This window comes from Terrapene carolina, unplaced genomic scaffold (assembly GCF_002925995.2).
Source record: "Terrapene carolina triunguis isolate 2854851 unplaced genomic scaffold, T_m_triunguis-2.0 Scaffold560, whole genome shotgun sequence".
NCBI lineage: Eukaryota > Metazoa > Chordata > Testudines > Emydidae > Terrapene > Terrapene triunguis.
The window spans coordinates 19282-35049 of record NW_020664911.1 but is presented as its reverse complement, the minus strand read 5'-3'; the positions used below and the strand labels follow the sequence as shown (position 1 = coordinate 35049).

Genomic DNA, 15768 nt, shown 5'->3' with positions numbered 1-15768 from the left:
CAGCAGAGGGGGGAACCGGAAATCAGCCTCTCTAGCCTCATGGACCCCAGACTCTATGACCTTCGGGGACTCCCATCTACCCAGCCCCTGGCGCCTCATCTCTATGACCCCTGGAAGCTCCTCCCCCTCCCTGTCTGCAGTCCCAGGAATGGGAGGGGGGAAGAACCCCTGGGGCTGCAGAGGGGCCCTGAGGGGCAGAGATGGGGGCTGGGCAGGGCGCAGAACTAACAGCTGGGCTGGGGACAGGCAGCTGTGGGGGTGTCCCTGATGGGAACAAGTCGGGGACAGTAAGAGGGGAAGGAATAAAATCGGGAAATGGAGCAGCCATGGGAGATGATCTGTGACAGGGAGAGGAGGAGAGTGGGAGAGACACAGGAAAATAAGCAGGGATCAGAAGTGAGGCTTAGAAAAATGATTAGAAAAGGACAGTATGAAAGGAAAGGGAACATGAGAGGGACAGAGATTTATGAAAAGTTACTGAAAGTGACACTGTAACTCATTAATTCCCTATATTGATTCCTGGATGACTGTACTGTTGTTGTGCCACTAAGAAAACTGTTCTCAGTAGCTGGGGATCTCCTTTTCATGCTGTTGTTATTAAGGCTCCTTCTCAGCTCCCTTTACTTACCACCTTTAGTTACTGACTGTAAATAAAATATTACAAACAATTGTTCATGTTTGTTCCACTTTAATGACCCCGCTGCAGTTGTTGAGGGCAGAGTCCTGGGATTTGCTTCCTGACTTGGTTGTGTCCCCCCAGCACCCACAGGGAATATCGCACCTTGAGGAGGAGAGTTGGGTTTTACTGCTTTGTGTCACTACCCAGCCTGAGCTCTGTCTCGTCCTGTACACACCCATGTCAATCAGGAATTGCTCAGCTGTGCTCTGCGGAGAGGAGACTGGTAACGGTTGCACAGGGTGCAATCCATGACTTGGTGTTGCAATGCTGAGCATCACAGGGCTTAATTTGTAGGCAACTAGAAAATCATAGTCTGCAACTCTGCAAAGCTGAGTTAGGGGCCTAAACTCCCTATATAATGCATGGGCATCACAGGCACCTTACAGTGCAATTCACAAAAGCCAGCTCATTAGGCGGGGATCCATCTAAGCTAGCCAATGGGAGAGGCGACAAGGAGGGAGGGGTGTCCTAAGCCCTGTCCCCTCTCACAGACAGGTGCCTAAATTGGGGCTGCAGAGGGGCATCTATCTCTGCTTAGCAACCCACAGATGGGAACCCAGCATCTGAGGTCAGGTGGCTCAGGTGCCTAAGGCGTTTCTTGCTGGAATGAAGTAGGCACCTGCCTCGCTCCACAGGAAAGGGGAGTGGGGGAGAGAAGCAGGAGGTGGTTTTGGTGCTATCACCTGCCTTATAACATTTAGCCCCATGGTGAGAGCACTCAGCTGGCACATTGGAGACCGATGTTCAGTTCTCCCATCAAGCTGTGTACAGCAGCTCATCAACGTGAGTACCAACCTCAGGGCAAACAGTTATAAACCAGGGCACAAACCTCCCACTGGTTGTGTGTCCTGTATTTAGATTTCACCTATTAGGTATCAAGTGAGAACACTCAAGCACTAGAACAGCCTGAACATGGAGTCACAGACAGTCCCCTTGGGTTCTCCGGTCTATCTCGCTGCTTTTCTGCCTCCTCCCCTGCTGCATCTCCCTGCTGTTGTCTCTGACTGCAAGTTACTTGGCCTGTTATTACAGAAGGGGCCGGGTGGAGCTAGTGGTGAACTGGCTTTGACCGGCCGGGCTGGCTTGCAGCCACTCCGACTGGTTAAACAAGTACAGAGATGAGGAGGGCCTGAGAGTGTTAAGTGTGGGAATAGAAAGCAATAGTGTTTCCTGCCAGAGCCTGCTTGTGGATGAATACGCCCCCTTAGAAAGAAAGGACGATAACAATGGCTATGCAAATTGCTTTAGACAAACAGTCTCACCTGCGGACGTTGGCCTTGTGGGTGCCCAGGAATTCCCCACGCTGGAGCAGCGCCTGCTACGAGCCCTCAAGGAGAAGGCTGGAGGGTCCAGGACTGTCCGTAGCAGAAGGGGTGTAAGCATTGATGCTTGCTTGGTTGCTGGAAAGCACATATGTAGTAACACGTGCAGACTGGGAAGCTTATTATACTTTGGCAATAAAACCGGTTATACTTATACACCTGGTGTGGCTTCATTGAGTGTATCCAAGCCATCCTTTGGTCTGCCACCTGCTCCCTGTGCCGGGGCTGCCACGTTCCCAGCAGTAGAGTCGGAGCAGCTACTCACCACAGGCGTCTATGGTTAAAGCCACCAGTTGCTCTAGCCTAGAGACAGAGCTGGATTAAGGTTATGAGGGACCTACAGCTAATGCGAGGGAAGAGCCTAAGTATGAATTACATATTGCACAAAAATTATGTCATCAAACATTTCTCTACATACATATTTACATATTTATTTATTTATTTAAAATTAACAGATTTATTCTACTCTGACTACACTCAATTCTTCAAACAGACACTTCTGAGTAAGAGGTAGTAAGAGGGATGCACCGTTGCCTTTCTCTTAGGCCTCCTTACTCCTAGGTCAGGGGTTGGCAAACATTTTGGCCTGAGGGCCACATTGGGGTTCCGAAATGGTATGGAGGGCCAGGTGTGGCCAGACCCCCACCCGCTATCCAATCTCCCCTTCTTCCTGCTCTCCCCGGAACCCTGCCTCATCCAACCCCCCCGCTCCCTGTCCCCTGACCACCCCCTCAGGACTCTTGACCCCTATCCAACTCCCTGTTCCCAGCACTCTGACCGCCCCACCCGCTATCCAAACCCCCAACCCCGACCGCGTGACTCCCTGCCCCCTGTCCACGCCCCCCTGCTCCCCATCCCATTACTGAGCTGCCAGTCCAGAGCTAACCATGACGCGCAGCCCGGAGCACCGGGGCAGGCTGGTGGCTCTGAACCACGGCGCCTGGAGGATCTCACAGCCCTGCCACCCAGAGCAGCGTGCTGGCAGCGTGGCGAGCTGAGGCTGCGGGGACGGGGGAAACCTCTGCAACATTCCTCATCCTGCTCACCTCTTTCAACCTCATGATTTTACCCTCAGTTTTCCTCATGTCCCAGTGCAAAGCCCAGCCCTCCTGCAGGTGTTTTCCCCAAGCTATGGACTCTACACCACATACCCTACCTCGCTCCGACTGCAGTCTGGGAGGCAGCCAGCTTTTATTCTGTAGGAAAAAGGTCACAGCTAGAAGTGACAAAGATCTTTAGATGGTTGCCCACTGCCCAGTCATACCATGTTATCTCTTCACAATCACTGTACAAAAATTAAACAAATTGAATCTACAGCCTTTCAGTTTTTGAATGACTAGGAGTTGACAAAACAGCTATTCCCTGTTGTGTTCTCTGCCCCCCAGAACAAAAAGACTTCATTGAAAATCAGCATCTGAAAAGAACCATTAAGGATCTTTCAAAAGAACAGCCCAAGCAAGGCTGCTGTAGTGACACCCATCAGATCTGGTGGTTGTTTCTTAGGGCTGGTGCACACTAACCCCCCACTTCGAACTAAGATACGCAACTTCAGCTACGTTATTCACGTAGCTGAAGTCGAACTATCTTAGTTCGAATTTACCGCGGGTCCACACGTGGCAGGCAGGATCCCTCGTCGACTCCGCGTACTCCTCTTGCGGAGCAGGAGTACCGGCGTCGACGGCGAGCACTTCTGGGATCGATCCCAGAAGATCGATTGCTTACCGCCGGACCCGGAGGTAAGTATAGACGTACCCCTAGGCTGGTGTATAATGAAGGATCAAGCAGACTGCAGACCTTGATTATTTTTTCCCCTTAAAGTGCTCAGCGTTTAGGGAAGGAAAGTGAATGAAATTTTGCTTATACCAGATGTGAAAAAGCAGAAGAGACCAAAATCTATTCTTGTGCAAAAATCTGTTCTCCTGGAAGTCAATAAGGCTACACAGGTGTAATTGTGAGCAGGAATTGGCCTTTGTTCTCATTCCCATGTGGAATCACACTCATTCCATGGTTCCCCAACATTTTCCACTTGGGAAAGAAGGTAGTTTGAGTTGGGGCAGAAAAATGAGGACTAACTCCAGGGTTATTTAGCTTTAAGTTTTTGGAATGAAACTCCAAAGAAATCAAATGCATCTCCTCTCCAACACAAAAGGCCCATAGACATCAGACAAGCCATTATGGGACATCAGTGGACAAAAGACTTTGTTGATTGCTCCCCACACACCCATAAAAAGGAGACATGCACAAGCACTCCTCCCGTCAGCTTGAACTCTCAGGGGAAGCAAGTGAATAAAACTCCTTGTCAAAAAGAAATGATCTCTATACCTGCTTTAACTTTGTAAATAACTCTTGTATTTATTTTCTTAGTTCATAAATCCTCAGAGAGTTTACTATAGGATTGGCTATGAGCGTTGTCTTTGACGAGAGATCTGAGGTACAACTGACCTGGGCTAAGTGACTGGTCCTTTGGAACTGGGTAGTTGGTGTAAGGGACCATCTATCACAAAGGCAGGCTTGCCTGAGTGGCAGGATATATGACAGTCTGTGACTCCATGTTAAGGCTGTTATAGTGCTTGAGGGGTTCACACTTGATACCTAGTGGGTGAAATCTAACCAGCATGGGGTGTGTGCCCTGGTTTGGTACTCACATTCCTGAGCTACTCTAGACAGGGGGATTGAACCTGGGTCTCCCACATGCCAGCTGAGTGCTCTAACCACGGGGGTAAAAGTTGGAAGGAGGGTGACATCACCAACACCTGATATGGAAGTGGAGAAAATTTATTCACCTTCAGAGACACATGCAGAAATTGAAGTAAATGAAGTAGACGGAAGAAAGGATGAGGAAGTTACAAACAAGTTACAATATGGGGACCCAGCTTCATGGCTCAGATGTGATGACAGTGTGCGGCAAATTCTCCTGGAACATGGACCCGAACAAGTTCATGAATTTCCCTTCCCTAAGGATGGAAATAAAAGAAAATTCTCTGCTCAGAATTACAAGAGGAAACACATTAATGGGGAAGAAATTCATCAAAACTGGTTACAATATTCAGTGCCGAAGGACTCTGTGTTTTGCCTTTGCTGCAAGTTGTTTAGAAAACAAGCAATTGGTACATCACTTACTGAAAATTATTCGAAGGACTGGAAAAACATATCTTCAATTCTCTCTGCACATGAAAGAACTACAGAGCATTTGGAATGTTTTCAAAATTGGAAAGAACTTGAATTACGATTGAAAAAAGGAAAAACCATCGATGAAGAAAATTTACGTGTGATTATGGAAAAAGAAGAATATTGACAACAAATATTAGAGCGTCTGATTGCTTTGGTGAGAGTTCTTGGTGGGCAAAATTTAGCATTCCGTGACCGCGGTAGAAATGAAAAATTATACACTCCAGGTAATGGAAACTTTTTAAAATGTGTTGAATACCTAGCTTTGTTTGATCCAGTCATGAAGGAGCATGTACGTAAAATAACTGATCATGAAACACAGGTTCATTACTTAGGAAAAAATATGCAGAATGAACTGATGCAAATCCTAGCAAATGCCATTAAAAAGAAAATTGTAGAAGCTGCCCATTCTGCAAAATACTTTTCAATAATGGGAGAGTTGCACTGATGCTGTGAAGCCTCTTCCCTATGAACTTGGAAACATTTGTGTTGCCCTAATTGAAATTTCTGATGACACTACCTTTACTGGATCATCTGGCAATACGGCATGTTCAGATGCAGAAGCTCTTGGAAATGGCCTTTCCAAGTTCAAAATTGTGGCTTCAGCTATGTTATTCACGGCCTGAGTTTCACAGCTAGATTGACCTAACCCCTGGTTTAGACAATGGAATTCTGCAGGTGACCTGGCTATGGCCTCTCAGAAAGGAAAAACCACTTTCGTTAATGCAGGAGGCATCTACGCTACGGCACTTCAGCGACACAGCTGTAGCGCTGCTGCAGTAGTGACTGTAGCATAGACATACCCTTATTCTTCCTGAGGCCTGGTCTACACCTACAACTTAGGTTGGCCTAGGTACAACGCTCAGCTCTGTGAAAACTTTCACACCCTGTGTGACGTAGCTAGATGGATCTAACCCCTGATGTAGACGCAAATAGGTCAATGGAGGAATTCATCTGTCGATCTAACAGCTGCCTCTGCCAGAGACGTAGTGTAAACACACCCTTAGACTGTGATCCGGAAAAGCCAGCACTGTAGTGAGGAAGCCACCTAAGCCAGCCAATGGGAGATGCCAATGAGAGGGGCAAGTGCTAAGGCCTCCCTGCACAGAGGTAAACACCTGCTTAGCTGCACACACCATGGCTGGAGGAGGATGTGAGGGTCATGTCACGTCACCTCCCTTATTGTAGTACACCACTGGGATGACTAGAGTTACGGATGAGACCAGCTTTCTGTTTAAAACTTGACTATTGTAAGTGCACTAAGATCAACACCGTCCCTCAGTTTGCCTGGACGTTTCATGTGCCCTCGGGAGGAGCATGGTCAGGCTGGGGGCCAAATTGGAGGCCAGTTGACGAAAGGTTCCCAAGATACGTCTCCCTGGTAAAACAGCTTCTCTAAAAGTGGATGGCTTCTACTAACATTTCTGTTCTCTGATAGAGAAAATCCCAGGGTGGAGCGTTTTGCTTCAACGTCTCACTCACTGGAGGGTTACCTTTAGAGACTGTCTGGGACCAGGGTTGCCAAGTGCTGAAAATATGTGTTTTGGACAGTATAGAAAAAAATTATGGACAACCAAAGTTTTTTATGCACACGTTCTTATGTGATATAAAGATGGCTCAAAAGGACAAAAGGGAACAATATTCAGTGGTTTTATTCCTACATCACAATAGCAATGTTATTCTGCTAGTTGAACCTACTTACTAGCCACATCAGCATCCTCCAAGTTCTCCAGTTTGTGATCATATACACACATGCCCATTCATGAGCTAGCATCCCCTCTTCTTGCTTTTCAAAAACACCTGAGCCCATGAAGCAGTATGGCAGGTAGGACAGTCCCACGGTGGGTGGGGAAACAGCCACGGCCCAACTGCTGCTGGGGTGGGGGCGAGCTGAACAGGGGTCGGGACGGGGCAGAACTGGCCACGCCAGCCAAAGCACAATCATATTTCCTATTCCAGCAATGCACTTACTGAGTTACTCTCAGATCTCTGCCTCCTGGACTCCAATACCCCTCCCTCCACTGGGAAAAGTTCTGAGCTGTCTCTCCCGAAGTCTCAGCTGCAGGAATTCACTCACTGGTGCTCACCAGTCCCCTCCATCTCACTGATCAGCTCACTGGCACAGGGTATTTACTGGAAAATTTGCTTTGTAAGACACAAGTTTCTGCCTTTCAGATTCTGTCTCTGCCTGTAACATAGGACCAGGAAGAGAGCAGGGCAGGGACATGGACAGACTCCAGGGATAATTGATAGACACTTGCATCCATAGGACAGATCAGATCATTGTAAGCCCTTGGGCTTCCTGAGAATTTGCCTTCAGTTCAGTGGGAGATTCCCCCATCACTTGCTGTTCCTGCAGCACTTCCAACCCTGGATATGCAAAGCAGCTAAAGCTTGAGCCCCGCCATGTGTGTGGGGCTGAAGACGAAGCCCTGTTGTGTGGAGATGAAGTCACGGAGGTCAAATAAAATCACATTGTCCATGACCTTCGTGTTCCACTCGTACCCGTGGTTATCAAAATATTTTTTGTGATCTCGTGACCCCCCCCACACACACAATAGCCTTGCAATCCCCTTTTGGATCAGGACCCTCCAGTTTGCAAAACACTGGCTTAGAGGTTAGCACACTCTCCTGAGTAGTGGGGGCTCTTGTTCAAATACTTCCTCCCACCCCCGGCAGGCAGTGGGAGCATAGGCGCTGACTGTTATTTTTCCCCAGGGGTGCTCCACCCCCGCTCTGCCCTGATGCCACACCCCCACTATGCCCCTCCCCTGAGGCCCCGCCCTTGCTCCGCCTCTTCCCGACCCCACTCCATCTCCTCCCCTATGTCCTTGCCCTCTGTCTGCCTCTTCCCGCCCCTGCTCCAACCCCTCCCCGAAGCCACAGCCAATCTGCAGCTCGCTGCTTTCCACCCTCCTCCAGGCACCTCCCCATGCCACCAAATAGCTCATTGGCAGCCCCACAGAATAGCTAGACCTGCTGGGTGCTGAGCACCCCCTATATTTATTCCATGGGTGTTTGAGCTCCGGAGCACCCATGGGGTCAGCACCTCTGCTGCTTACAATCATGGGACCGAGCAGTGACCAAGTATAAATAGCGACTTCCAATGAGACTTAGACCACGAGCTGCTGTTAATGGACAAGTCGGTAAGGCCTAAATTTACAGCCGTGGCCTAATTGTGGGTGTCTCAGTTTATCTCCTCAAAATACAGGACTTCAGGGCACGTGTTCCACCTGCATTTCCAGCAGCAGCTGGAATCAGTGGGCGCTGCGGGTGCCCAGCCCCTTGGAGAACCAGCCCCTAAGCACTTAGGTCAGGACCTAAATTTGGACTCTACATCAAAAGACATTCTTGACATTTGGACCCAGCCCATCATTGTGCTCTTGCTCCTGTGCCGGCTAGCATGGCTGTTTGTGCCTCCTCCCCAGCAGCTGCAGGCACAGGGAGTGCGGCTGGGAGGGGCGGGAGGGAGTGGGGTTGGGGCATGGACAGGCTGGAGGAGGAAGGGGCGGAAGGGATAGAAGGATTTGGCCAGGGTGAAGCTGCACCTCTTATACGCTGCACCCTGGCAAAGCCCCTTAGGACCATTAAACCAGGGATGCAGCTCTGGCTGGAGCTTGGGACTTGCCTAGCTGCTGTTAAGGTCTGCACTGGCCCTTGCAGCCACTGATAGGGGCCTGTTGAACCAGCCCTTTCCCTGCCTCAGTTTCCCCATCTATACAATGCCTGTGTATCTCTTCACATTACAGTCTATGGAGGACAAGAGCCCCATGGTGCTGAGCTCTGAGCAGACACTGAGGAAATAGACCCAAAAAGCTTACGATTCAGTGTCCCGATCCTGAAAGGTCTCAGCGTCCCAATGATGCCAAAGGGACCGAAATGGGTAAAGTTACAGTCACAATTTACTAAGAAAGGGGCAGATCACAAAAATGCCCCCCCAGCTGTCTGACTGAATGTCTCTAAGTAACCAGCTGCACACGGTACGTCCGACAGCCAGGGGAGAGAAATGACAGGTACTGAATGTACCATTCCAGTCTTTTTCCTTTCCGCAACCCTGTACTAAAGCACTGAATCTGCTCTGCTCTGCAATGCTGAGTGAAGACCCAGGTACCTGAGACAGCAGCAGGGGAAAGGTGTTTGAACGATGCCTGCAAATCTCAAGCCGCGTTGAGACCAGCAAAAGATCAGCACTTCACTCTGCTGAGTTGCTACATCTCTATTAACCACATTGTTAAACTGCTGCAACACTAGACTCGGGTAACTAGCTGCATCCGCAGCAGCATCTCTGCACAGCAACGCTTCCCCGCCACAGCTGAATTCTCTCTCCTTGTCCCCGATGGCGGCTTCCCAGACTGCCCCAAGCCTCCTCAGTCTGTCCCCACATCCCCTCCTGCAGCCGCAATGGGCAAGTGGCCTGAGAGGTCTCTGTTTATCCCACACTATGTACCCTGCAGGCCCCTAGTCCGAGCTCCCCTCACACCAGCTGCCCTCGGCCATTGGGCCCCAGCCAGGGCCGGTGCAAGGATATTTTGTGCCCTAGGCGAAACTTCCACCTTGGCCCCCCCTCCCCCCAGAGCAATTTTCCCCTGGAGGGAAAAATTTGTGGGTGCAGAGCCCCTGACCTGCCCCCTCACCCCAGCTCCCCTCCGCTTCCGCCTCCTCCCCTGAGCACGCCGCCGCATCCTGCTTCTCCCCCCTCCCTCCCAGCGCTTGCGCTGTGAAACAGCTGTTCACACAGCAAGCCTGGCAGGGAGTGGGGGAGGAGGAGGAACGCAGTGTGCTTGGGGAAGAGGTGGGGCCAGTGCGGGGATTTGGGGAGGGATCCAATGGGGCAGGGAGGGGGCGGAGTAAAAAAAATGTGGGGCACCGCTTTTTGGCACCCCCAAATCTTGGCACGCGAGGCAGCAGCCTAGTTCACCTAGTGGTTACACCGGCCCTGGGCCCTCACCTGGGGGACAGGATCTTGGTGTCTGTGCAGTCCCGGCCTCTCTGCTGGGACTGACAAATGGGTGCAGGCCTTGCTGGGTGTGGTTGTGTTACAGGCAGGGTCACCTGCCCCCTAGGGCCCAGGCTGAGATCCCAGCACATTCCACAGGCCCCTGAGCCGCCATCAGATGGACTTTCAGCCTCTGTCCCTCTGGTGGTGGGGGAGGCACTGGGTCATTGCCCTGGGGGAGCTGCTGGGGGAGGGAGGAGATTTACCTGCTCACAGACAATTTTAACAGTTCTAAAGCTTCAATTTTTTGAATCTCAGTGTCTAGTGTCATTAAATAGTTCTGGTCTGACCAAAATATTGTCTGATCCCCCCATAATTTCCCACAACTGTAAACATTTTAATTGGAATGAAATGCTTAAATCATTGTCATGCAGCTGTGACAATCAAAAAATATAAAAATTGTTTAAAATAAACATTATCTGTCAAAATTATATATCATAAAAAAAAAATCTGCCAAGCCTGACTATCACTCCTGACACACAGCTCCTGCTTCTCCAGGCTCATCCTCATAGGCGGCAGACTCAGGGATCCTGCACACCAGCACAGGGGCTGATTACAGGCTGGGAGCCCTTTCGGGTTTTAATTACAGGCTAATTTCACTGAAAGTTTCCTGCCACGGGTGTGACTGCACATTTTTTTCATTAAAGCCTCCAGGGGTGAAATTGGCTGGGTCCTTCCTGCTCAGCAAACAGCAGGAGTCATTTTCAGGAAAGGAAACACCCCCTTGCTGCTGCAGGCGGGGCATAGTGTGAATTCAGGAATTTGAAACAAAGCCTGTTACAAACTGCCCAGAGGGAGCCATGGCTGCAGAGAACCCCATGGAAAGTCTCCAGGAGGAAGCGACATGTCCCGTCTGTCTGGAGTATTTCACAGAACCTGTCACTCTGGAGTGTGGGCACAATTTCTGCCGAGCCTGCATCAGCCAGTGCTGGGAGGGATCCGATACAGCCGCCTCCTGCCCTCAGTGCAGAGAAACTGTGCAACAGAGAAACCTCAGGCCCAACAGGCAGCTGGCAAACATGGTAGAAATCGCCAAACAGCTGAGTTTACAAGCAGCAAAGGGAGCAGGAGGGGATGGGGTATGTGGGGAACACCAGGAGGCTCTGAAACTGTTCTGTAAAGAGGATCAAACCCCCATCTGTGTGGTGTGCGACAGATCGTGGGCTCACCGCACTCACACAGTGGTTCCCATACAGGAGGCTGCCCAAGAGTACAAGGTAGGGAATTGCTGTTAGATTTAATGGGTTAACTTCTGAGTTTTAATTACAGGCCAATTTCACTGAAAGTTGCCTGTCATGGGTGTGACTCATCATTCAGCTCTGTAACGTCTTCATTGTATGGGAGATGCTGTAAGAAAATTAATGATCTGGCAGTGTGGCAACAGAGGCAAAATATCAAGTTTTGTAAGCAGGATCTACCCCCCACCCCGAAGCCCTGCTCACTCCATACCCCCCTCTCTCCATTGCTCCATCACTCACTTTCACCGGTATGGGGCAGGGGGTTGGGGTTCGGGCTCCTGGCTGTGGCCAAGGGGTTCGCAGTGTGGGAGGGGACTGTGGGCTGGGGCAGGGGGTTGGGGTGCAGGCTTGGGTACAGGGTGCTGGGCAGGGCCGGCTCTAGGTTTTTTGCTGCCCCAAGCAAAAAAATTTTTGGCTGCCCCCCCCATGCCAGCCCTGGGCTCCTCGCCCCCCCCACCTGCACCCCCCTGCCGCCCAAACCCTGGGCTCTCACCCCCCCCACCTGCACCCCCCTGCCGTCCCAGCCCTGGGCTACCCCCTAACCCCCCACCATTGCCCCCCCACACCTCCTGCCGCCCCAGCCCTGGGCTCCCCCCCCACCTGCACCCTCCTTCTGCCACAGCCCTGGGTCACTGGTAACTCGCTCCCAGGGCAGGTCATTCAGCAGGAATTTTGGATGTGCACAGAACACAGACAGGATTGGTTCCCATATGGTTACAGAACTGCAGTAAAGTGGAACCATTTTCAGCTTGTGTGATTGGAGGATATCTGGATGCATATTATAAGACTGTCCTCCATCAATGAGGTGCCTTTATTATTCTTTTGTTCCACTCTTTGTTTCCATGGGGAATTTGCCAATGCGATATCACTGTCTTCCTTTTAAACAAAGGAACAAACAAAAAAGGCAATGGCTGTTGAAAATAGCAATCCCAGTCCTAATAACCACTGGGAAGCATTTCTTGTTCAATTTTATCCTATTTTTTCTAAAGCAAGGACAGTGGATCAGTATATTTGATTTGGGAGAAATGAAGTAACTGAGCTTGAGCACTCCTGAATTTTGAGGTGTTCAAATTTGGAAGGCAGGTGCTGGGGGGGGGGGGGCTGTGGCTCTGCGGGGGAGCATGGCAGCATGTATGCAGCAGCGTGTCTGGCACTGCGCGAAGCCAGACACACTGGTCTGAGTGGCACGGTAAGGAGGCTGGGAGGTTGGAGAAGGGGTAGGGAGTTCCGGGGGGGGCAGTCAAGGGACAGGGAGCAGGGGGGGTAGATGGGTCAGGGGTTCGGGGGGGCACTCAGGGGACAGGCAGCAGTTGGATAGGCATGGGAGTCCCAAGGGTTTGTCAGGGGACAGGTAGGGGGTGGGGTCCTAGGGGGGAACTTGGGGGGGTGTCTCAGGAGGGGGCAGTTGGGGACAAGGAGAAGGGAGGCTTAGATGGGGGGTGGGGTCTCAAGAGGGGGCAATCATGGGACAAGGACCAGTGGGGCTTAGATAGGGGGTGGGGTCCTGGGAGGCAGTTGGGGCAGGGGTCCCGGGAGGGGGTGATCAGGGGACAGGGAGCAGGGGGGTTGGATGGGTTGGAGTTTCTGTGGGGGGCAGTCAGAGGGAATGGATGGTGGGGCTACCCTCCCTCCCCGTGGAGTGTCCTATTTTTTGAATGTTAAAATATGGTATCCCTACTCACAGTGCAGCTCTCCATTCACAGCAGGCTGCAGCATGAGGTCTCAGCTTCCTCACTCCCTCCCCCTCTTTCCTGTTGGTAGTGGCCAAGGGAATGCTGGGAAATGTAGTTCTTTCCCTGCTCCAGGGCTGGCTCTATAGGCAGGGAGCTAACCAAGGAACTACAGCTCCCAGGGCCCCCCTGTTGGTTCTCAGCTCCCATGCTGGATCCCTGCTGCCCCTGCAAATGGGCTGCCCCAAGCACGTGCTTGCTTTGCTGGTGCCTAGAGCCGCCCCTGGTGCTGGGTCAGGGCAGGGGGTTGGGGTGCAGGAGGGGGTATGGGGTGCTGGCTCCAGCTGTGCGGCACGGACTTACCTCAGACAGCTCACGGTCGGCAGTGCAGCAGGGCTAACACAGGCTCCCTGCCTGCCCCAACACGACGCCAATCCTGGAAGGGTCAAATGTGCCCCTGTGGCCCCGGGGGGGGGGCATGTGGCTCCGCCTGCTGCTCCTGTCAGCCAATGGGAGCTGCGGGGATGGTGCTTGCAGGCAGTAGCCACGTGTAGAGGACCCTGTCCTCATCCCAGGCTGCAGGGGCATGCTGGCCACTTCTGGGAGTGCTGCTGGGGCAGGCAGGGAACCTGCCTTATGTAATGATGCAGTTCTGGCGAAACCCAACTGAGCGGGCCAATTCAGGACCAATTGCTTAAACAGGGCAGTTACAGCCCAAGGCTGGGGATTTTCCACCTCTCAGGCAAACCAAACCAGCCAGACAAAGAGGGCTTTGGTCTCGCCCCACTGGCTAACCACAAGTCACACAAGCAATTCCCTTAGACACTCCAGTTTCCCAGTATCACCACCAGTGCCACTCGTTATGGGGACAAATGGTTATGAAAACCAATACCCCAGTAAAAGAAAAAAGGTTCTCTCGATCCCAAAGGACCAAGCCCCAGACCCAGGTCAATATACAAATCAGATCTTACCCACAAATCACACTGTTGCCAATCCTTTAGAATCTAAAATCTAAAGGTTTATTCATAAAAGGAAAAAAATCTAGATGAGAGCTAGAATTGGTTAAATGGAATTGATTACATACAGTAATGGCACAGTTCTTGGTTCAGTGATAGAATAAAAGGCAGGTTCAAATCAAGTCTCTGGAGAACACCCCCAGCTGGGATGGGTCATTCAGTCCTTTGTGTAGAGCTTCTGTTTGTAGCAAAGTCCCTCCAGAAGTAAGAAGCAGGATTGAAGACAAGATGGAGATGAGGCATCAGCCTTTTATAGTCTTTTCCAGGTGTAAGAACACCTCTTTGTTCTTACTGTGGAAAATTATAGCAAAATGGAGTTTGCAGTCACATGGGCAAGTCCCTGCATACTTTGCTGAGTTACAAGGTGTATCTGCCTTCTCTCAATGGGTCAATTGTATAGCTGATGGTCCTTAATGGGCCATCAAGCAGGATAGGCAGAGCTAACACCAACTTGTCTGGGAGGTCACCTAGAAGCATAGCATGAGTTTGAAATACAGACAGTATAGAGCCAATATTCATAACTTCAGCTACAAAATTGATACACACATATAGACAGCATAATCATAACCAGTAAACCATAACCTTGTCTTAGACACATCATTTGACCCCCTTTATACAAGATTTGGTGCCACTACAGGACCTTGGTTGCAACCATGTTCTATACAGTCCCAGTTCAAGTCAATAACGTGACATCTTAGTAGCAGCAAGCAACCCTGCTGTGCTGCCAGATATTGTGATCAACTGGGACAGTCTCCAGGCTTGACTAGTCGATCGCAGTAGACCGGTAGCTGACCACTGGTCTAGATAGACAAAAGGTGGGAAGGGAAACTTAGGCACAAAACGGGGCAGTGGGTTGCCCACAGTCACCCAGCATGTCAGTGACAGAGTTTAGCATAGAACCAAGATCTCTCCAGATCCAGTCCAAGACCCGAATCACTTTGCCATGCTGCCATCTTAGCCTTAGCCCCACCCAGTGATTAAGTGTGTCCGTTAGGAGGGAAAGACCCCTTGATAAAGGTCCCAGGCCAACCAGGGAGTGGAGGTTTCTCACGGGGATTCTGAACTCCCGTGTTGCTCCATGAGGGGTTAAACTCAGATGCTGCCTGCACTGGAGGAGATCACTGGGCTAAACACTGTGTGAGACCCCGAGCACCTTCAGTCCACACACAAAAGGGCACCAGACAGTTCAGGTCCATGCCAAGTACCACTGGAAATAGTCTGGATTGTACCAAAACTAACCCCAGGCTGGAGCTGACCGGTACCAGTCTGACCTGTTCTGTTGTGTACATGGGCAAGGACCAGCTGAAGTGGTTCCATTAGTCCCACCAGGCAGCCTTTTGAAATCTCCCAGAATGCACTGCTTCCGGGATCTTTACCAGGGAATAGGATCGGGGGATACCTACCCCGGGGGCATTGCCACGGAAAGGGTTTAGAACAGCACTGGGGCAAACCCCAACTGTCTTTTATACAAATCTGCATCATGGCTAATAATAATAATCCCAATGAATTGCTCTCCTGCCATTTACAAAGCCAGCAATTAGGAAAGTCCTTTGATTAGATCGCAGACTATAGGGCGGTGATAAGAATCACGCTCCCAATGAATTGTTCTCCAACTACTGCCATTTAGAAAGCCAGCTAGGGTGACCAGATCACTAACATGAAATATCGGGATGCGGGGG

The 15768-nt window shown here is 50.9% G+C and overlaps 1 protein-coding gene across 1 annotated transcript in view; it reads left to right on the top strand.

Moving 5' to 3' along the window:
* Window positions 1-10947: 10947 nt before the first annotated feature.
* LOC112125444 (zinc finger protein RFP-like) overlaps window positions 10948-15768 on the top strand; it is a 15259-nt gene continuing 10438 nt past the window's right edge. Inside the window, exon 1 of the mRNA XM_024223852.2 lies at window positions 10948-11382. Coding sequence (XP_024079620.1) covers window positions 10966-11382 — 417 coding nt within the window. The 5' untranslated portion in view covers window positions 10948-10965. The remainder of the gene's footprint in view (window positions 11383-15768) is intronic.